At 46.4% G+C, this 23,356-nt stretch overlaps 1 protein-coding gene across 1 annotated transcript in view; it reads right to left on the reverse strand.

Annotated features, from left to right (window-relative positions):
- Positions 1–23,356, reverse strand: part of HEATR4 (HEAT repeat containing 4) — a 68,367-nt gene that overhangs the window by 26,626 nt on the left and 18,385 nt on the right. The window contains exons 3-9 of the mRNA XM_073348541.1: positions 20,976–21,163; positions 19,416–19,559; positions 12,342–12,542; positions 11,825–11,968; positions 10,898–11,080; positions 3,333–3,493; positions 869–973 (exon numbers count right to left, since the gene is read on the reverse strand). Coding sequence (XP_073204642.1) covers positions 869–973; positions 3,333–3,493; positions 10,898–11,080; positions 11,825–11,968; positions 12,342–12,542; positions 19,416–19,559; positions 20,976–21,163 — 1,126 coding nt within the window. The remainder of the gene's footprint in view (positions 1–868; positions 974–3,332; positions 3,494–10,897; positions 11,081–11,824; positions 11,969–12,341; positions 12,543–19,415; positions 19,560–20,975; positions 21,164–23,356) is intronic.

Genomic DNA, 23,356 nt, shown 5'->3' on the forward strand with positions numbered 1-23,356 from the left:
GGAGAGGTGTTGGAGGCACAACTGCCCCGCAGGAGCTCGGGGGGGTGGGGGGAGAGGTGTTGGAGGCACAACTGCCCCGCAGGAGCTCCCTGCATTCCAGCATAATGTGTAGTTATGTGTAGGAGGGGATGGGGCATGAGAAGCATGAGAAGCCCAGTGAAGTAGTAGAGTTGGAAGACCCACTACTACAAGATCCTTCCATTCCACCCTGGCAGAGCTGCATAAAAGGGTCAGAATCTACTGCACAGAATGTCTGTAGAGTTGTTCTGCAGACTGGGGAAGAGGAACCTTCTCCCCAGCTCCACATCTCACAGCAGCCACCTGTGTGTGAGAGGCCCCAGAAACAGGAATGGCCCAAATCTGGAGATAGTCCACGTGCATGAGGAGGCAGATTTAAGCACTAATGTTAACTCTTAGAGTTTGGAATTTTTTGTCTTGTGAGTCCTTGATTTCTTGTCCCTAATACTAGTTTTTGCATATAATTTAAGTTATAGATCAGCAGAGAGAGAAGCTGATCTGATTGGTTGAAATACATAACAAGTCTGTTCTCTCAGCTTAGTTCTAAGGGAAAAGCTGAGCCCTCACCTTGCTGCACTGAGTTCTTGATCTCCACAGCACAAGATTTGCAACACCCCAGTGTCTGAGGCCTCTTTGGAGACAGGTATTTGCTTCAGAAATTGACACTGTTACACAGATATAGGAGGCAGCCTCTCCAGCTTCTGAAGGGCAATTTGGGAAAGGCTTAGCCAGGTTGCTACTAGGAGGCACATTTTGTTGATGGAAAGGAGAGGAACTACTTTGAACAGCTGAAATATGCTAACAGACTTTGAAAGTCACTTATGTCTAGGGAGCTTGAGGCAAGACTTACCTGGCTTACATACCCACGGATACGAGAGAGCGCCCTGCAAGCCAAAATCCGATCTTTCCACTGGCAGCTGTTCAGTTTGGCTGCCAGTAGGGAGTAAACCAAGCTCTGGAAGAGGGGTAGGTTGTTTACAAACAGTGCAGGGTAAAACAAACACAGTATGAACTGGCATATCATCCAGATCACAAAGGAAGAGCTAGTGGCAAGGGCTCAGGCTCACCCAGAAGGGTCAAGGGTTGCCCACAGTATTTTATAGAAATGTTGCCTTATGCTACTTTGCCTAAGACTTTTGACTGACCCTTGGTTGGCTAGAGAGGGAAGGTTTTTATCATACACTGTATGGAAAAATCACCTAATAAAAAACCCCAATAAAGCCATCATGACAGATGAGAAGAGGATTTTGGCTTCTTTAGAAAGACCAAAGTGAGGGTGATGATAGAGGGTTAGAACTCTGCTAGAATCTCTTTTATTGTAAAGGAAGCATCATGGCCATGGCTCACAGACAGTTGGGGAAAGGAAATGATGAACCTTTGTACCTTTTAAGGCCTGGGAAATGAAAGCAGCAGAAACTTTTGCTGCGGGGAGTGACAGATGGATAAAGAACAAAATTGGTTTTTCAATTTAATTTACTTTTATTTTATTTTTTACTATATTTTCCTATCCAATAATAAATTACATTAAACGCAGAACCAAGAGACAAGTTGCTCCTGCTCTCAAATGACTGAGGCTATGTTCTACACTGCACACCTCTGCCTGCCCTCAGCCAGAGCCTTTCCCTGCTGCCAAAGTCTTTCACTATGGCAGGGAAAGGCTCTGACAGCTTCCTGGGTGGAGAAAGACTCAAGAAGTGGGAGATAGCAGGACACTACATTGCTAAAAATAGCAATGTAGACAGGGGAGGCACTCCTTGGGCAAGTAGAGAGCCCTGTAGGATACATACCCGGGAACTTACTTATAGGGTTCAGGTGTGTCTTTACTCGCCTAAACAGTGCCTCAGCATCTACACTGCTATTTATACTGGGGTGGATTTGATTTAAATTACTAGTCAGGAAGATTCGATTTAATCATGGATTTCTACACAAAACTGCATTCTTGTTGGTTGTTATAACCTTAATCCATATTCTTCACAACTCAGAGATAGATGTAGGCTTCATTTTTAGAAGATACACACTATACATTTTTAAACAGTGATTTATTTTGAAAACTTTTCAGATTAGTTCTACAGCTATATCAGAAAATAAATGACTGTTTGGTTATTTCATTTACCAAAGGTAATTGAAGCAGATATTATGAAGTCATTGGGAGGTGAACTATCTCCAATTCAACAGGTTAATCATTAATATTTGGAGGATTTTCTTGCCATGCTGTATTAGGAGGAGAACATCACCAGATAGACATTTAAATTGTTTTATTTAACTAAAACAACAACGTTAGGTATTCTGGATTTTTTCTTCAACAGCAAACATATAATATTTTAACAAAACAAGCATATGTCCCTCGCTTCTCACATTTATCTCCAGACTTCTTCTCCTTGTCCAGATCTATTCCGCCCCAACAATCTTCTATTCATTGAACTTTTTGAAACTTTGCACTTTTAGAGAGAGGTAAGGGATTGACTCTGTGTACACAAATTTGCAGAGGGACAATAGAGTTGAGGTCTGTTATTTCTCACCTCTATATAGTATTTATTTATTTTAAAACTTTTTTGCTGTTAACAAGCATGTTACCTCTGGAGACACAAATCCACAGTTTGAGAATGGCAAAACTAAGCATCTCTGATGGTATTTTCTAGACTGAGCACTGAGTCCCATTGGGTAGATAGAAAGATTAACCTAAATAATAATAACCTATACAGAAGCCTGTGGAACCCCATAAGATTGGGTCCCTAATCCATGAACTATTGGAACTAATTTACAAAACTTTTCTTAAACATTACATGAATATATTGTCTCATATTATAGAATTAGAATTTATAATCCCTATTCCATGATGAGATATCTTTGAGCTAAAGTGTATCTTAGTTTTTTCCTCAAAAAGTATTTTATCAAAAAAATCTGATTTAAATTAAAAAAAAATCCGATTATTAAAAAAAAATAATTGACTTTTATCCACCCTTATTTATACCCACGCTTGGGGAGGGCATGCAGCGCTTGTATTCTACACACCGCTGAAAGGAGCATGCAGTGTAGACATACCCTGAGAAGACCTGAGATAGAGCTTTGAATAAAGAAAGAAATAAACCATAGCAGAACAGACTCTGCCCAGTCATTTCTTGTTGAGTGTGAAAGTCAACCCTGTGCAGAGGTTCAGGACAAGGGGTTAAGTGGTGCACAGGTCTTGTGCTGGACCTCTGTATGGGGTGAATTTTACCCAGGGAGATAGAGCCAGAAGGCAGGGCTGATCCCAGCCACACAGATCCTTCCTGTCTTTCTGTGGTGCTTCTCTCCTCTCCAGCAATGGTACCTACCGAGCATTCACTGAGCTGAGTTAATAGAAGACATGCCTGCTCCTCTGTGGTGCTGTCATTCTTATCAAACATCTGGGAAAGGATCTTCTTTACTACAGGGAAAGTGGCAATGCCCTCCAATGCCAGGCACTGTGCTGCTGCCCAGCTGTCTGCAGAATTACCTACCAACAAGGGGAAAGAGAGAGAGGAAGTTATTGTACAGCAGGATATATGAAGTCAATGCTCTTCCCGTGGTGCTTTCTTTAGTACATCTCAAAGCACTGAGAGTTCAACCCCCCGCCTCCCCCTCAATGTTCCAAACTGCTTGTACACCAAGTTTGGGCAAAGCCCCAGGCTCTCACAGCCCAGGTTCTGCGGAGCTGGCAAGCAAGTAGTGATGAGGACAGAGATAGCTTATGCCACTCAACAGTGACCCCTGAGGCTGACTAAGCAACTCTGATGTGCTCCCAAGGGAGATATGCCCCATGAGGTACAGTAAAGTGAGGCCTCTTATTGGGTGGCAGGAAGTGTCACTGGGGTTACAAAAAGTTGTGGTGTGGGTGAATTGTATGGGATCCTTTGTGACCCTGTTTCTGATGTGAAAGCTTACAGTAGGAGGGAGGGAAGGAGGGAATTAGGGCACTCAGCGTAAGGCCTGGTCTACACTACGAGTTTAGTACCTGGTCTACACTACGAGTTTAGGTCAAATTTAGCAGCATTATCTTGATTTAACCCTGCACCCGTCCACACGACGAAGCCCTTTTTTTTTTTTTTTTTTACTTAAAGGGCTCTTAAAAATCGATTTCTTTACTCCACCCCCGACGAGGGGATTAGCACTGAAATCAGCCTTGCCAGGTCGAATTTGGGTACTGTGGATGCAATTCGATGGTATTGGCCTCCGGGAGCTATCCCAGAGTGCTCAGTTGTGACCGCTCTGGACAGCGCTCTCAACTCAGATGCACTGGCCAGGTATACAGGAAAAGGCCCACAAACTTTTGAATCTCATTTCCTGTTTGGCCAGCGTGGCGAGCTCACCTGCACAGGTCACCATGCAGAGCTCATCATCACAGGAGACCATGCTGCCCCAGAATCGCCAAAGAGCTCCAGCATAGACCAAACAGGAGATACGGGATCTGATCGCTGTATGGGGAGATAAATCTGTGCTGACAGAACTCCGTTCGAAAAGACAAAATGCCAAAATATTTGAAAAAAATCTCCAATGGCATGAAGGACAGACACTATAACAGGGACCTGCAGCAGTGCCGCGTGAAAATTAAGGAGCTCAGGCAAGCCTCCTATAAAACCAGAGAGGCAAAAGCCGCTCCGCTTCAGAGCCCTAGACATGCCACTTCTATGATGAGCCGCATGCCATTCTAGGGGGTGTAGCCACCACTATGCTAACCCTGTGCTTTGACTCCGTCCAAGGAGTGGGAGGCAACACGGAAGAGGGTTTTGGGGGCGAGGAAGATGATGATGAGGAGGAGGAGGTTGTAGATAGCTCACAGCAAGGAAGCAAAGAAACTGGTTTCTCCAGCAGCCAGGATCTGTTTATCACCCTGGACCTAGACTCAGTAGCCCCTCAAACCCACCCAAGGCGGAGAAGGGACCTCTGGTGAGTGTACCTTTGTAAATATTATACACGGTTTAAAAGCAAGCGTGTTTAATGATTAATTTGCCCTGGCATTCACGGCCAGTACAGCTACTGGAAAAGTCTGTTAATGTGTCTGGGGATGGAGCAGAAATATGGAGCTCCATAAAGCTCTCCTGAATGTACTCCCAAAGCCTTTGCAAAAGGTTTCTGGGGAGGGCAGCCTTATTCCATCCTCCATAGTAGGACACTTTACCACGCCAGGCCAGTAGTACGTAGTCGGGAATCATTGCAGAACAAAGCATTGCAGCGTATGATCCCAGTGTTTGCTGGCATTCAAACAACATCCGTTCTTTCTCTCTCTGTGTAACCCTCAGGAGAGTGATATCATTCATGGTCACCTGGTTGAAATAGGGTGGTTGTAATAAGCGGACATTCAGAGGTGCCCATTCCTGCTGGGCTGTTTTCCTGTGGCTGAACAGAAATCTTCCCCACTGTTAGCCATGCAGTGGGGGGAGGGGTGAAGCCATCATCCCAGAGAATTGTGCGGGGGGAGGGGTAGTTGGGTTTCTGCTGCATGTGAACCCAGAAACTGCAGCCCCTCCTTTTAAATTGCCAAACTATTTTTAAATGGCCAACCCAACGGCTATTTCGTATGGGAAATGAGGGCGCTGCTGTTTGATGCCATTCCCACATGTTATGAAGGTTAAAAAAGCCAAAAGACTGTGGCTTACTATGGCTGCCTGCAAACCGAATTCTGTTGCCTGGCCCTGCGTGAGTGATCTCTCACACCAAACTGGCATATCCTCAACAAGAGGCAAAATGCAACCTTGTAATGAAAGCACATGTGCTATGTAATGTTAACAGCAAGGTTTACCGTAAAAGAGTGTACCCATTGTTCTATAAAATGTGTCTTTTTAACTACCACTCTCCCTTTTTTCCCCCCTCCACCAGCTGCATATGTTTCTCCTTCCCAGAGGCTAGTGAAGATTAGAAGGTGAAAAAAACAGCAGTCGTGATGAAATGTTCTCTGACCTCATGCTGTCCTCCCACACTGACAGAGCACAGCAAAATACATGGAGGCAGACAATCTCAGAGTGCAGGAAAACACAATATGACCGCGAGGAGAGGTAGCGGGCTGAAGATGGTAGGCGGCGTCAGCTTGCTGAAAGAAGGCAGGAGTCAATGCTCAGGCTGCTGGAAGATTAAACTCATATGCTCCAGCGTATGGTTGAGCTGCAGAAAAGGCAACAGGAGCACAGACCACTGCTACCACCCCTGTGTAACCAACCGCCCTCCTCCCCAAGTTCCATAGCCTCCTCACCCAGACGCCCAGGAACGCGGTGGAGGGGCCTCCGGCCACCCAGCCACTCCACCCCAGAGGATTGCCCAAGCAACAGAAGGCTGGCATTCAATAAGTTTTAAAGTGCTGTGTGGCCTTGTCCTTCCCTCCTCCACCACCCCTCCTGGGCTACCTTGGCAGTTATCCCCCTATTTGTGTGATGAATAAATAAAGAATGCATGAATGTGAAGCAACAATGACTTTATTGCCTCTGCAAGCGGTGATGGAAGAGAGGAGAGGAGGGTGCTTAGCTTACAGGAAAGTAGAGTGAACCCAGGTGGGGGGGGGGAATTTCCATCAAGGAGAAACAAACAGAACTTTCACACCGTAGCCTGGCCATTCCTGAAACTGGTTTTCAAAGCTTCGCTGATGCGCACCACGCCCTCCTGTACTCTTCTAACTGCCTTGGTGTCTGGCTGCGTGTAATCAGCGGCCAGGCGATTTGCCTCAACCTCCCACCCCATCATAAATGTCTCCCCCTTACTCTCAAAGATATTGTGGAGCACACAGCAAGCAGTAATAACAATGGGAATATTGGTTTCGCTGAGGTCTAACTGAGTCAGTAAACTGCGCCAGCGCACTTTTAAATGCCCAAATGCACATTCTACCACAATTCTGCACTTGCTCAGCCTATAGTTGAACAGCTTCTGACTACTGTCCAGGTTGGCTGTGAAGGGTTCATGAGCCATGGCATTAAGGGGTAGGCTGGGTCCCCAAGGATAATTATAGGCATTTCAACATCCCCAATGGTTATTTTCTGGTCTGGAAAGTAAGTCCCTTCCTGCAGCTTTTGAAACAGACCAGAGTTCCTGAAGATGCGAGCGTCATGTACCTTTCCCGGCCATCCCACGTTGATGTTGGTGAAATGTCCCTTGTGATCCACCAGTGCTTGCAGCACCATTGAAAAGTACCCCTTTCGGTTTATGTACTCGCTGCCTTGGTGCTCCGGTGCCAAGATAGGGATATGGGTTCCGTCTATGGCCCCACCACAGTTAGGGAGTCCCATTGCAGCAAAGCCATCCACTGTGACCTGCACATTTCCCAGAGTCACTACCCTTGATATCAGCAGCTCAGTGGTAATGTTGGCTACTTGCATCACAGCAGCCCCCAGAGTAGATTTGCCCACTCCAAACTGATTCCCAACTGACTGGTAGCTGTCTGGCGTTGCAAGCTTCCACAGGGCTATCGCCACTCACTTCTCAACTGTGAGGGCTGCTCTTGTCTTGGTATTCTTGTGCTTCAGGGCAGGGGAAAGCAAGTCAAAAAGTTCCATGAAAGTGCCCTTACGCACGCAAAAGTTTCGCAGCCACTGGGAATCGTCCCAGACCTGCAACACTTTGCGGTCCCACCACTCTGTGCTTGTTTCCCAGGCCCAGAATCATCATTCTACACCATGAACCTGCCCAATTGACACCATGATGTGCACATTGCAGGGGCCCGTTCTTTGTGAGAAGTCTGTGTCCATGTCCTCATCACTCTCGTCACCGTGCTGCAGTCGCCTCCTCCTCGCCTGGTTTCACTTTTCTTGCAGGTTATGGTTCTGCATATCCTGATGGATAATGCGCGCGGTATTTATAGTGCTCATAATTGCCACGGTGATCTGAGCGGGCTCCATGTTCCCAGTGCTATGGCGTCTGCACTGAAAAAAGGCGTGAAACAATTGTCTGCCGTTGCTCTGATAGAGGGAGGGGCAACTGACAACATGGCTTACAGGGTTGACTAACAGGGAATTAAAATCAACAAAGGGGGTGGCTTTGCATCAAGGAGAAACAGAATGGCTCCCTCAAGGATAGAACTCAAAACTCTGGGTTTAGCAGGCCATTGATTTCACGGAGGGAGGGAGGAAGGGGGGAGAAAATGAATACAAAACAAATCTGTTCTATTTCTTGTTTTGATCCACTTCATCTATCTTTATACATCTTGCTGGCAGCAGATGGTGCAGTACGACTGCTAGCCATCGTCGTCTCCTGGCTGCTCATTAGAAGACAGTGCAGTACGACTGCCAGCAGGACTGAATCACCATGAGACGAAACTTAAAAGGGAAATGACCTGGTTGAGTCACTCCCATGTTTGCCCAGGCACCCCGACCGGCCTCACTGAGGTTGGCTAAAAGAGCACCCTGGAGTATGGCAATGATGGCTACCAGTCATACTGCACTGTCTGCTGCCAAAAGGCAATGAGCTGCTGCTGTGTAGCAATGCAGCACCGCGTCTGCCAGCACCCAGGAGACATACGGTGATGATGAGCAGAGCAGGCTCCATGCTTGCCATGGTATGGCATCTGCACTGGTAACCCAGGAAAAAAGGAGCGAAACGATTGTTTGCTGTTGCTTTCACGGAGGGAGGGAGGCAGGGAAGGGGGGGGCCTGACGCGCAACAATGTTTTTGCCCCATCAGGCATTGGGATTTCTACCCCGAATTCAAATGGGCGGCAGAGACTGTGGGAACTGTGGGATAGCTACAATGCTCCGGAAATCGACAGTTGCCTCGGTACTGTGGACGCACTTCGCCGACTAAATGCACTTACAACATTTGTGTGGGAACACACACAATCGACTATATAAAAACGCTTTCTACAAAACTGACTTCTATAAATTTGACCTAATTTTGTAGTGAAGACATAGCCTAAGTCTAGCCTTCTAGCAGTGATGTCATGATTCCCAAGGTTAATCAGGACAAACTTTGAATGAATCCTTGTTGCTAAATTCTGTTGCAAATGATCAGTCCAGTAGTAGGTCTACATGTTAGGCCCATACACTAAGTCTCCCATCAATGTCAGGTGGTAAGCAGCATTAATGTTTAGTGGGGGAGATGCCTAATTCCTCTGCTCAGCACCAGGAAGGAGTGTTTAATGACTGCACTAGGGAACTGGTAGCCAGGATTTCCCATTTGTATTGCTGACTCTGCCAGTAACTTGGTCTGGGCCCTTGTACTCGATGATTAAGTTATGTGCCTCTGTTTACTCTTAAATAAAATGGGACTGATACTTACCAACCTCAGAGGGTATTGTAAACCGTAGTTCACTAATGTTTGTAAAGCACTGGGAGATCTTATGATTAAAGATACTAGGTAAATGCAAAGAGTTGCTATGGATTGGGCTAAATCTTCTTATGGGTCAGGCACTGCTGCTGCCTTCCATTCAGAATAAATGTACAGAAGCCATTGTAACCTGGTAACTGAAACAACAGCAGTAGCATCCAAAACACAGGCACACGGAAACACTAAGGAGAAGCTGAATCATGTAACCTAAGGATCTTAAAATGCCAGGATTAGGCTTTGATTGGTGAAATCGTATGTGTGCGTGCGCACATGCACACCAGAGCGAGACTCAAGATGAACTGAAGCAAGACAGACTGGGAGAGACAGAGACTGCATGGACAAGCACAATGTATGACCCTGGAAGAAGCCAGAGAGGGGGCTCCTGAGTCTGAGCAAAGAAACCATCTCCTTTAGTTTTTGGTTCTTCGCATAGTCACCAACTCCATGGGTGCTCCAGGATTGGAGCACCCATGGAAAAAAATTAGTGGGTGCTTAGCACCCACCGGCAACCAGCTCCCCCCGCCCTAGCACCTACTGTCCGCCAGTCCCCACCGATCAACTCCTTCCCCTCCCTCCAAACACCTCCTGCTCGCCACGATCAGCTGTTCCTCGGGGGGGCACCTTTGGGGGAGGGGGCAGAACTGGGTGGGAAAAGGTGGGGCCAGGAAGAGGTGGCATAGGGGTGGGGGCAGGGCCTGAGGCAGAGCGGGCAAGTTACCTGCCCTCTCTTTGCCTGTGTGCACCCTTGGGGCCTGGAGGAAGCCAGCGCCTGTGGTTCCTCGTCTGTTTGGAGAAGCAATTTCTACTCCCAAGTGGAACATCCTCAAGGCTCCAAACTGTGACTCATGCTTGGGTCAACAGAATTATGAATAAAACAGTCCAGAAAATGGCACCAAGCGAGTGCCACTGCTTCAACTAAGCCTCTTAGAAATGACAGAGCATTAACCACAATGTTGCCTTTGAAATGTGACATGTGTGATGCACCCAGGCTCCTGAGATAGCTAATTTAAAAGGAGGTTCCTCTTTTCGTAGAGCAAAACTAATAAATACCAGACACCTGTTTCTCTTCATAGGAAAGTCACAGAAAATATCTGCAGTTAGTTGCTGGGGCCACAAACTTCTTTCCAAAGTATCACTGCAGGGTGTCAGCTGGACACAGTATTCTTCACTTCCTGCCTAAAATGTAATGCAGTATTGCTGTGCACAGCTGAACAGCTGAGAAGCCCCAGCCCAGGAGGAACTGAATGTCTTTCAAGGATCAACCAGATCACCTCCCTTCGGTCTTGAATCAGAATGATATGAAATGGGTGCGTGGAAGCACTGGTGGTTTAGCACATTACACTATTTACAGAGGTTATCAGCTCCAGTACCAGGCTCCTTGGGGCTGGCAGGGCATGTAATTTTCAGAGGCAGCACACTCCAGACTGGGACAGGCCCCCTTCCCTCGCTTTCCAGTGACCCACTCTGCTACTAAACTGAATGGCTCTGGCTGGTTCTAGAGGGAGCTGCATCTAGCCGTCTCAGGCTGAAGTGTGTAGCTGCAAAGCAGGGATTTTGAAGTTGATGAAGGTGTAGGAGAAAAGTAAACAACAGAGGGAAGCAGCAGTAAAGCCCTTACCATGTACCAGAGCTTCCTTCATGATCATTTGTGCCTCATCGTTCCACATCCCTACGGTGTAGTGGCACACGGCAGCCGCCATTCTCACATGGGCATTCTCATCCCTCAGAGTCTTTCTAAGCAAAGGCTGTAGTTCCACAGGCACATCCTGAATAAGTGGGGCCTTTCCAATGCCATGTAGTCCTACAACTCAGGAAATAATGAGCTCTGAATAAGACAGCATCTTCTCTCTCTCTACCTCTATTACCCATACAGAAACAGCAACATATTTTCTATGCATTTGCCATATGGAATGTTTGACTAAATGTTCAATTTACAAATATACTGCAGCAACAATACTCTGCCCTTCTCATACACACACCCTCCCCCCCCCCCCGAGGATCTCAAAGCATTTCACACCAATAATGAATTAAGCTTCACAAGCCACGGAACGGTAGCAAAGCATGATCATCCCCATTTTACAGACAGACACACAGGCAAAGAGAGGGCATGTAACTTGCCCAAAGACACATCAAGAAGTCTGTGGCAAACCTGGGGAAGCAATCTCATCTCCTCACTCCCACCCATGTGCATTAACCACGAGACCATGGCGCCTCTCATATTTCAATATATGCAGGATATCACACCTGGAGCTGAGGGGATGTGTTCAGAATTCACATATATTTGAAAATAAGATTAATCAAATCATTTGAATTTAGGGTACTTAAAACATGGCATTTATGAAATGGCTTTAAAAAGACTAGGCCCAAATGGAGCGTTCTTATTGGCTGCCAGTGATGTCATATAACACTGCTTCCAATAATATTCAGTAACTTCAGAGGTCAGGCCAGTCCCCTTGTTTTCATCCATAAACTATATTTCATAACAACAATATGATTCCTCACATTAACAGTGTAAGTCAACAATGTCAAATTAGGCTTCTCTCACCTGACTCCTTACTGTCACTGTCTAGTCTGGGTCGCTCCAACACTGCAGTGGCACAGGTTATTAGAGCTGTGACCCGAATGACATCATGTATATCTGTAAGGGCCCTCATTAAGCCTTCAATAGTTGCATTCTGCCACCGGGGAGCTGAGCAGTAGAAAGGAAGGAGACAGAAGAAAATGTGTTCTGATAACAAAGAACGGGAATCTTTAACAGATCTATCAACTGTGAAAAAGTCTCCCAGGGGAATTGGTGGAAGCCTCACCTCTGGATTCATTTTAAACTGGACAGAGCATTGGAGAATACACAGGAGAGAACAATCCTACACTGAGGGGACTGGACTACATGACCTCTTGGAATCAAAGATATTATTTATTGTTAACCTATGAATAGGAAAGAGTTTTAGAGAGGTGATCAGAGACTGCCAGTTCTTCTTGCATGACCCACCAAGCAGACTAATGGCTACCTTCAACCACTATAGACTAGAAAGACTGGAATTTCAATAAACACATCTACTCACTCAGCTTCCAGGCGTTCTTCCATTGCTCCAGCATAGTTTTGAGGATATGTACATGCTGAGGCAGGACTTCTTTAGGTTCCTTGTGCTCATTTCTCCCTCTCCTGGCCTTTGCAGGAGATGACTCCTGGCCCCTTTGTGCAAAGTCATCAGCAAGGGTAGGCAGAGCAATCCAACGGAAGGCTCCCCTCACAGGCCTCCGAGCTGCTCAGGCAACATTATTAGAAACAGATTAGCACCAACCCACTTTATCCCTTGCCCAAAACAATCAGCTAAGAAAGACCACAAACCTCAGTGCTTTTGAAACAAGTTGTACAATCCACTTCTTGTACCTAGCCTTCTCTCAGTAGCCTCACTGACATTAAATATTTTAAAAACAAAAAAATCCCCTTCAGAATAGGGGGGAGGGGGAGAAAGAGAGAGATCTTGTGTTCACTTCAGTAAATCTGTAGGGTGATGAGACAAAAATCTAAGTGGATGGAGAGATATAAAGGCAGGACACGGGATACTTTAACACAGGAAATTTAAGGGTGGATGAAGACTTGGAAGTTGCCCCCTTTGAGTAGAATTAAGAGTTATATCTCAAACAGTGTGTTTTCCAAAAACATAGATAAGGCATTTTTCTAAGCAAAGAAAAGAAAAAGATGAATTTAGGGTTTGTTCAATAACTTGGAAGACTGAAGCTTCCATACACTCATAGAACAGGTGCAGCACAGGTCGAAGCAGTGCAAGGGATACTCATGTGATTAGAGAGATGTTTCCTCTGTCCCCATGAAACCTTGTCCATATTTGACCAAGTTTCAAGCCCCAGAAAATTGCCAGTTGCATATGTTTAGTAGACCTTGTTCAACACTTGTCCTTAATTTTATGAACATTCCAATTGCACTACTTGTGCTTCCAGGCTCCAATGAGCCTCATGCATCATTCTGGAGGGGTCTCAAAACACTATCTCCCTCCAAATACGACAGAAAAAAAAAACGGACCCTCCTCCTTCTCCTTTTACTATTTGTCCCCCTTGAAATATTCTTTGACATAGGAGAGGATACACTGAACTGTCCAGAACACCATAAGTTCTAGATCCACCTCTTCTACTGACTGATGTTAATAATTTTTCAAACTTCAGTTTTTACTGAGTATGGCCTCATACCTCTACTGTAAGAGAGAAGTCTGTATCAGTACCTTTTCATTTTACAGAGGGAATGTAAAAAATTGCAAAAGGTCACACAGCAGGGAAGGAATGGAACCCAGGTTTCTAATATGCAGATCCAAGTCACATCTACTTAGTCACACTGCCTCTCTGAAAGAATCTGCCAAATCTGCGTACTTGGGTATGCTGGCTGTAACAGGGAGCTATTTCTGCATATATAAACCATTCTTTCAGTGTGCTTAAATATCCTCCTCAAGTGGCTATTTCATGGAGGATAAAAGTCTACTGCTGTTTCCAGCTAAGGAGTTATTCCTTTAGCTCCAATTGTAGAGATCTAAAGTTCCTAGGGTCCAAAGTCTGCTGATGACTCTTGCGGGGATCATTACAGTTGCACATAATATAATTTATTGTGGGTTCCTCCTCCATCCTTTTTATTATTACATTAAAAGAACATTATTAAGGTTGCAAATTTAAGCACTCAAAAGTTAGGAAGTGTCTATGTAACCTTAATTCTGCCCCTTTGTGGGTGTGCATACAATTTTCAATTACACGATAACATATGATTACAGGACTTGATACAGGGACGGGGGTCTTGCTGTAAAACAGTGGATGAGTAAAAAACTCTTGCTGAAAGGAACCCTCCACTTCAACAGACTCTGGCTACAGAAAGCCAAATTCTCTGCTCAAAAGACTGTCACGGCAGGAATCTATATTTGACCTGTGGAGGTTCCTCAAAAATCAAATGGAGTTGAGAAGTCTAACCTACAGCAGGAGTACTCATCCTCTTTCATACCTTGATCCCACATTCAGCTCCTCTCAACTAATACTTCTCAAATGTACCCTAGAATCCTTGGCACTAGCTCGTCTGGCACTTCAAAGGCTATACCACAAAAGTCACCACATTGCTTTCTGTGGTACTGCTTAGGAGGACTCAGCCCTGGTCTACACTAGGACTTTAGGTCGAATTTAGCAGCATTAAATTGATGTAAACCTGCACCCGTCCACACGATGAAGCCCTTTATTTCGACTTAGAGGGCTCTTAAAATCGATTTCCTTACTCCACCCCTGACAAGTGGATTAGCGCTTAAATCGGCCTTGCCGGTTCAAATTTGGGGTACTGTGGACACAATTCGATGGTATTGGCCTCCAGGAGCTATCCCAGAGTGCTCCATTGTGACCGCTCTGGACAGCACTCTCAACTCAGATGCACTGGCCAGGTAGACAGGAAAAGAACCGCAAACTTTTGAATCTCATTTCCTGTTTGGCCAGCGTGGCAAGCTGCAGGTGACCATGCAGAGCTCATCAGCAGAGGTGATCATGATGGAGTCCCAGAATTGCAAAAGAGCTCCAGCATGGACCGAACGGGAGATACGGGATCTGATCGCTGTATGGGGAGAGGAATCCATGCTATCAGAACTCCGTTCCAGTTTTCAAAATGCCAAAACCTTTGTCAAAATCTCCCAGGGCATGAAGGACAGAGGCCATAACAGGGACCTGAAGCAGTGCCGCGTGAAACTGAAGGAGCTGAGGCAAGCCTACCAGAAAACCAGAGAGGCGAACGGCCGCTCCGGATCAGAGCCCCAAACATGCTGCTTCTATGATGAGCTGCATGCCATTTTAGGGGGTTCAGCCACCACTACCCCAGCCGTGTTGTTTGACTCCTTCAATGGAGATGGAGGCAATACGGAAGCAGGTTTTGGGGACGAAGAAGATGAGGAGGAGGAGGAGGTTGTAGATAACTCACAGCAAGCAAGCAGAGAAACTGGTTTTCCCGACAGCCAGGAACTGTTTCTCACCCTGGACCTGGAGCCAGTACCCCCCGAACCCACCCAAGGCTGCCTCCTGGACCCAGCAGGCGGAGAAGGGACCTCCGGTGAGTGTACCTTTTAAAATACTATACATGGTTTAAAAGCAAGCATGTGAAAGGATTACTTTGCTCTGGCATTCGCGGTTCTCCTGGATGTACTCCCAAAGCCTTTGCAAAAGGTTTCTGGGGAGGGCAGCCTTACTGCGTCCTTCATGGTAGGACACTTTACCACTCCAGGCCAGTAACACGTACTCGGGAATCATTGTACAACAAAGCATTGCAGTGTATGTTTGCTGGTGTTCAAACAACATCCGTTCTTTATCTCTCTGTGTTATCCTCAGGAGAGTGAGATATAATTCATGGTCACCTGGTTGAAATAGACTGCTTTTCTTCAGGGGACACTCAGAGGAGCCCGTTCCTGCTGGGCTGTTTGCCTGTGGCTAAACAGAAATGTTCCCCGCTGTTAGCCACAGGGAGGGGGGAAGGTTGAGGGGGTAGCCACGCGGTGGGGGGAGGCAAAATGCAACCTTGTAACGAAAGCACATGTGCTATGTATGTAATGTTAACAGCAAGGATTACCCTGAAAGAGTGTAGCCACTGTTTTATAAAATGTGTCTTTTTAAATACCGCTGTCCCTTTTTTTTTCTCCACCAGCTGCATGTGTTTCAATGATCACAGGATCTTCTCCTTCCCAGAGGCTAGTGAAGCTTAGAAAGAAAAAAAAACGCACTCGCGATGAAATGTTCTCCGAGCTCATGCTGTCCTCCCACACTGACAGAGCACAGACGAATGCGTGGAGGCAAATAATGTCAGAGTGCAGGAAAGCACAAAATGACCGGGAGGAGAGGTGGCGGGCTGAAGAGAGTAAGTGGTGGGCTGAAGAGAGTAAGTGGCGGGCTGAAGACAGGGCTGAAGCTCAAATGTGGCGGCAGCGTGATGAGAGGAGGCAGGATTCAATGCTGAGGCAGCTGGAGGACCAAACCAGTATGCTCCAGTGTATGGTTGAACTGCAGCAAAGGCAGCTGGAGCACAGACTGCCACTACAGCCCCTGTGTAACCAACCGCCCTCCTCCCCAAGTTCCATAGCCTCCACACCCAGACGCCCAAGAACGCGGTGGGGGGCCTCCGGCCAACCAGCCACTCCACCACAGAGGATTGCCCAAAAAAAAGAAGGCTGTCATTCAATAAATTTTAAAGTTGTAAACTTTTAAAGTGCTGTGTGGCATTTTCCTTCCCTCCTCCACCACCCCTCCTGGGCTACCTTGGTAGTCATCCCCCTATTTGTGTGATGAATGAATAAAGAATGCATGAATGTGAAGCAACAATGACTTTATTGCCTCTGCAAGCAGTGATTGAAGGGAGGAGGGGCGGGTGGTTAGCTTACAGGGAAGCAGAGTGAACCAAGGGGCGGGGGGTTTCATCAAGGAGAAACAAACAGAACTTTCACACCGTAGCCTGGCCAGTCATGAAATTGGTTTTCAAAGCTTCTCTGATGCGTACCGCGCCCTCCTGTGCTCTTCTAACCGCCCTGGTGTCTGGCTGCGCGTAACCAGCAGCCAGGCGATTTGCCTCAACCTCCCACCCCGCCATAAACGTTTCCCCCTTATTCTCACAGATATTGTGGAGCACACAGCAAGCAGTAATAACAATGGGAATATTGGTTTCGCTGAGGTCTAAGTGAGTCAGTAAACTGCACCAGCGCGCCTTTAAACGTCCAAATGCACATTCTACCAACATTCTGCACTTGGTCAGCCTGTAGTTGAACAGCTCCTGACTACTGTCCAGGCTGCCTGTGTACGGCTTCATGAGCCATGGCATTAAGGGGTAGGCTGGGTCCCCAAGGATACATATAGGCATTTCAACATCCCCAACAGTTATTTTCTGGTCTGGGAAGAAAGTCCCTTCCTGCAGCTTTTGAAACAGACCAGAGTTCCTGAAGATGCGAGCGTCATGTACCTTTCCGGCCATCCCACGTTGATGTTGGTGAAACGTCCCTTGTGATCCACCAGAGCTTGCAGCACTATTGAAAAGTACCCCTTGCGGTTTATGTACTCGGCGGCTTGGTGCTCCGGTGCCAAGATAGGGATATGGGTTCCGTCTATGGCCCCACCACAGTTAGGGAGTCCCATTGCAGCAAAGCCATCCACTGTGACCTGCACATTTCCCAGGGTCACTACCCTTGATATCAGCAGATCTTTGATTGCGTGGGCTACTTGCAACACAGCAGCCCCCACAGTAGATTTGCCCACTCCAAATTGATTCCCAACTGACCGGTAGCTGTCTGGCATTGCAAGCTTCCACAGGGCTATCGCCACTCGCTTCTCAACTGTGAGGGCTGCTCTCATCTTGGTATTCATGTGCCTCAGGGCAGGGGAAAGCAAGTCACAAAGTTCCATGAAAGTGCCCTTACGCATGCGAAAGTTTCGCAGCCACTGGGAATCGTCCCAGACCTGCAACACTATGCGGTCCCACCAGTCTGTGCTTGTTTCCCGAGCCCAGAATCGGCGTTCCACAGCATGAACCTGCCCCATTAGCACCATGATGCATGCATTGGCAGGGCCCATGCTTTCAGAAAAATCTGTGTCCATATCCTGATCACTCACGTGACCGCGCTGACGTCGCCTCCTCGCCCGGTATCGCTTTGCCATGTTCTGGTGCTGCATATACTGCTGGATAATGCGTGTGGTGTTTAATGTGCTCCTAATTGCCAAAGTGAGCTGAGCGGCCTCCATGCTTGCCTTGGTATGGCGTCCGCACAGAAAAAAGGCGCAGAACGATTGTCTGCCGTTGCTCTGACGGAGGGAGGGGCGACTGAGGACACGGCTTACAGGGTTGGCTTCAGGGAGCTAAAATAAACAAAGGGGGTGTCTTTACATCAAGGAGTATTTCAGGCAGGACTTCACGGAGGGTTCCAATAAGAAATGGTGCACCTAAGTTATTGTTCTTATTGGAACAAGGAGGTTAGCCTGGCCTCTGATTGATACATGGCTAGATTTACCTCGCTGCACCTTCTCTGTGAGTGATTGCAGTGTGACCTAGAGGAATGAGTCCCCTAGACGGGGGAGGGAGGGGAAGCAAATGAATACAGAACAAATCTGGTCTATTTCTTGTTTTGATCCACTCCATCTATCTTTTACATCTTTGCCTGGCAGCAGACGGTGCAGAAGGACTGCATGCCATCCACATCTCATGGCTGCTCGGCAGAAGATGGTACAGTACGACTGCTAGCCATCCTCATCTCTTGCCTGCCCGGCAGAAGATGGTACAGTAAGACTGCTAGCAATCCATATCGCCTGCCTGCTCACCATAAGACGGTTCAATAGGACTGACTGCAGGACTAAAGAGAATGACCTGGTCAAGTCACTCCAAATTTAGTCCCAGCGCCCATGTCTGCCCAGGCGCTCCCAGCCGACGTGGCCAGGAGCACCTCGGACATGACGATGATGGCTACCAGTTGCACTGTACCGTCTGCTGCCACAAGGTAATGGGTTGCTGCTACTGTGTAGCAATGCCGTACCATGTCTGCCAGCACCCAGGAGACATACGGTGACGGTTACCTGAGCGGGATCCATGCTTGCCGTGGTATGGTGTCTGCACAGGTAACTCAGAAAAAAAGGCGCGAAACGATTGTCTGCCCTTGCTTTCACGGAGGGAGGGAGGGAACGGGGGCCTGACGATATGTACCCAGAACCACCCACGACAATGTTTTAGCCCCATCAGGCATTGGGATCTCAACCCAGAATTCCAATGGGCAGCGGAGACTGCGGGAACTGTGGGATAGCTATCACAGTGCAATGCTCCAGAAGTCGACTCTAGCCTCGGTACTGTGGAAGCGCTCCGCCGAGTTAATGCACTTAATGCACTTAGAGCATTTTCTGTGGGGACACACACACTCCAATATATAAAACCGATTTCTAAAAAAACGACTTCTATAAATTCGACCTTATTCCGTAGTGTAGACATACCCTCAGTTACAAGTAACCATGCAAGTCTACTTCAATAGAAAGCCAGAGACAAGAAATGGGAGTGATTGCCCCTAAACAATCTCCTTTGAGAGTCATGGTCTATTTGTTAAGAAGCAGTTCTCTATTCAGTGTCCCCCAGACTGGCACAGGTCTCTTACCTGCCCCTTTCTGTGCCTTGAAACTCCAATGCTCTGGAGGTCTCGGGAAGTGCTGCTGGAGGTGTTTGTAGTACTCATCATGATTCTCCAGGATAAAGTGATCCTTCCCCCTGTCATCTACCTGATGGACAATCTTGACTGTCCCTAAATGTACACAGGCACAAATAACTACATCAGAGAGCTTCACTGTCAGGCTTTGTAGATTAGAAACATATAGCAAGAGAGGGATAAATCCATTATTTCTCCCAGTACTTCTGAGAATGCTCTGGAACAGCTATTGTTGCTGCTGAGAGGGCCCTCACAATGTAGCCTAGGAAGAGTTGTAGGAATCAAATACAATGTAGCTGTGGCTTTGGAGCTGTTGGGTCCATTTCAGCAATGAATTTTACAACTTTGACCAGCATATCAACTTTGCAACAAAGCCAGTTCAGAGGTCAGTTGACCAGGGGTCACTCCTGAAGCTAGATCTCTCTCCAGCAACACACAACCGGTAGGCTAGCTACCCACTATTTTGTCTCCTTTAAATATGGATGAAGGTCTTTTCCCACTGAATTCTTTTATCCCATGGATGATGGGGCAGATCACAACTTTGCAGGGTCTACACAGATAAGAGCATAGGGCTCATATGTTAGCAATACCAAAAATAGTTTCAGGGACTGCCCCAGTGCCCCGCCCTCGCCAATTTCTTTGGCTTTACAACCACATTTTTCTTGTTTCTTTAAAATGCTTTTCTCCCCTCTGTAGCCGTGTGAAAGACCCATACAAGCTGCAGGGGAAACTGACTAAACATCCTGAGGAAACAGTGGATCGGACTATTCACAAAATGCTGCCAAATACACACAGTGAACAAACTGAAGAGAGAAAACATTTTCTTTAATCTCTTTTTGTTATAGTGGTCTTCAGTATTACTTGTGACCATAATAGAGAGATTTTGGACAGAAGTCTGGTTAAATTGATGGTGCCCCTTTAATAACTTCCTACCTCAAGCTCTAGGCACTTGTTCAATTATTTAAAATTCACACAAGGACAAATAAACATCCAAACAAACAACTTGTCCATTCAAATCTGCCTCAATTGCCAAATGATAGAATACCAAGGAATATAAGATTATCCAGATTCTTAATACTTTCTTCTCCCATCCCCATAAGCCCAGGAAAATAGACAGACCTTTCAATGTATCCCAAAAAAGTCATCTGTAGGACCAATGAAGCATGTGAGTTCCAGAGTCAAGGATCCCTCACGGTGCAGAGAGCTCTCTGCGTGCAGCAGCAAACAAGCAGGCTGCAGCATTCTGCACTAACGAGTTTTCCAGATGGGCTCTAGCTGTGGCCCACATAGAGTGCACTTCATTATGAGGCACTAGTCCTTTGGAATTAAAAGTGTTAATATAGTTAAATCAAGAAACTCCTATAGATTTTACAACAGTTGCCCATATTTCTTAGTTCATAACACTTGATTCAAAGTCACTAATCTTGTGGTTCCAGGCTGCTTCCTGTGTACTCGGGCCTGGCCAGATCATCCATCCACCATATAAAACCATGCACAGGAATTGGACATTACCAAAGTAGAGCTCCTGCTCAAAGGCGTTCTTAGTGGTATAGAAGTATTTCCCAACATGGGAGTTCAGCTGTTCCTGGTTCTTCAAAAGAGATGTTGGTCTAAGACACTTCTTTCCTATTATATGAGCTGTACTGTTTGTACCAACTGGGTCATCTGTCCAAAGCACCCTCGGGCAGTAAGCTGGTACCCTGACAGAAAAGAAACATGCTGTTAGCCTAGCATAGGCTTATAGTGGGAGCAATTAGTGGGAAAAGGGGACCATATGGGCAAGAGTGCCCTTTTGCTGTATTTATCAAAAATTGCATTTAATATCGATTGTATGCTGTTCTAAAAATATTCAAATAGCTCTCAACTCAGCATTCCAGGAATATTTACATTACCTATCTCATCTTGATATGCTGCTTCATTACATAAACACTCTTTTTTGCCACAGCACACCTCCCCTGTGCTTCATTCAGCACAGTTTGGCTGGTGTGCAACAATCTGATATTTTTTGCTCACTGTTTAATGTGTGTTCCACAACCTCATTCCCTGCACTCACTTCCTTGCCTTCTCACAAAGAAAAAAAAAGTCGCTGATGTCTTGGGAGGAGAGATGGGGATACATTTATCTTTGTGCGCACTTCACAATTTTGGGAGATGCTCAGATAGGTGATAGGCATCATATCAAATATAAGGCCATGCTAGCCACTCTGTGGGGAACAAAGAGATCTCTTTAAGATGAATTTTAAATTGAATACTTACCAGGATACCTATGCATGTCAGGGGGGTGGGGATGGGAAATGATCACCATAAACAGCTGGTCAGGATGGCTTCTTGTGAGTGTGCATGGTCACTACACCAGATGAAAGGCCATCTTGTCTCAAAGACCAAGAGTATCGCTTTAAACATTTCTGTTCCCTGGAGCAATTTGAAGATCATCTGCATCACTCCATTGGCTATCTGCCATCATAGCACTTTAGCATCATCTGGGTGGGTAGAATCAGTGAATCCATTTCCCTCTGCAGAGTACCTCTGCATGGAACTGCCAGCCAGGCTGAAAGCACCTCTCGGAGGAGGCTAGCTGAGCATCTGTAACAGACCTGGTCCTCAGTAAGCCACCCAAACCCACTAGAATTATGTGTGTCAGAGCAATAACCAAGTTATATGATTCACCTGAGACCCCATTCCTTGACTGAGGATCTATGGAGTAGCACTTATATAATGGCATCAGAAGAAGCCATGTTTTACCCCTCCATCTCCCAAAGCAAGGAAAGATACTGTGCTGGCAGTCACTATTAAATGAGAAGTCTTGCATCTCAGTTATTGCAACATGCTCTTCTCTGGCCTGGACAAATGAAAACTTCCCCTGCTCATATCCATTCAGAATGCTGCTATAAAGATCATTTTCCTAACCTGTCACTTTGACCACATCACCCCTCTCTTTGCATCCCTACACTGGCTCCCCCTTCTCTATTGAATCAAACATAAGCTACTTGTCCTCACTTTCAAAGCCCTTCAGTCAATCCCACCCTTTCTATCATCTCTTATTCATTATTGAGATGTTGATGCTTGCTTCCGATTGGCCTGTGAAGCCAGCCTCCACTGCCCACTTATTAAATTTTCAAACAAACATCTTTGTGCTTTTTCCCATGCTGCCCCTCACATCTGGAAGAAACTCCCCATCAACATCTGCAAAATTCTCTCATTGTCATCTGTCAAGACTCTCCTCAAAACTTTCCTTTGCCACAATGCTTACAAAAAAACTTGCCCGCAGGTAGGCTGTTGGTGTGCTGAGACCACTGCCTACCATGCTGGCCAATATTGTCTTATTGTTTCCTCACAGTCCTCCTTCCCCCCTGCCCTCATCTGTCTATATCTATCTGTTGTCTCTTGTCTTATATTTAGATTATAAGCTCTTTGGGATGGGGCTCATCTTTATGTTCTGTGTTTGTGCAGTGCCTAGCACAACAGGTCTCGGTGCATGACTGGGGCTCCTAGGCGCTATGGCAATATAAATAATAACATAAGGATAATGTTAGTCTGACAATGAAAGATGTGGGTATTAGCTCACCTTGAAAAGCCTATGTAGAGCTGACTGGGAATTTTCCAGTGGAACATTTTTCTGTCAAAAAATGCTGATTTATCAAAACATTTTGTGGAAATGTGTCAATTTTGATGAAACTTTCCCAGAAATCTGTCTGTTTCCTCCCAGCTAGCCTGCCTCCCTGGTTCCTGGACAGTCTAACTGGATGACAGTTGGGCAGCCTGGGCTCCTAAAGTCCTTGGCTTTGCAGCAGCCTGCTTGGTGGCTGCCAGACAGACAGACAAATTCCAGGGCTTTCAGGACTTCCTGGCTCCTGGACAGTCCCCCAAGCAGGCAGCTGTGGAGCTGGGAAGCCC

This window comes from Lepidochelys kempii, chromosome 6, assembly GCF_965140265.1.
Source record: "Lepidochelys kempii isolate rLepKem1 chromosome 6, rLepKem1.hap2, whole genome shotgun sequence".
NCBI lineage: Eukaryota > Metazoa > Chordata > Testudines > Cheloniidae > Lepidochelys > Lepidochelys kempii.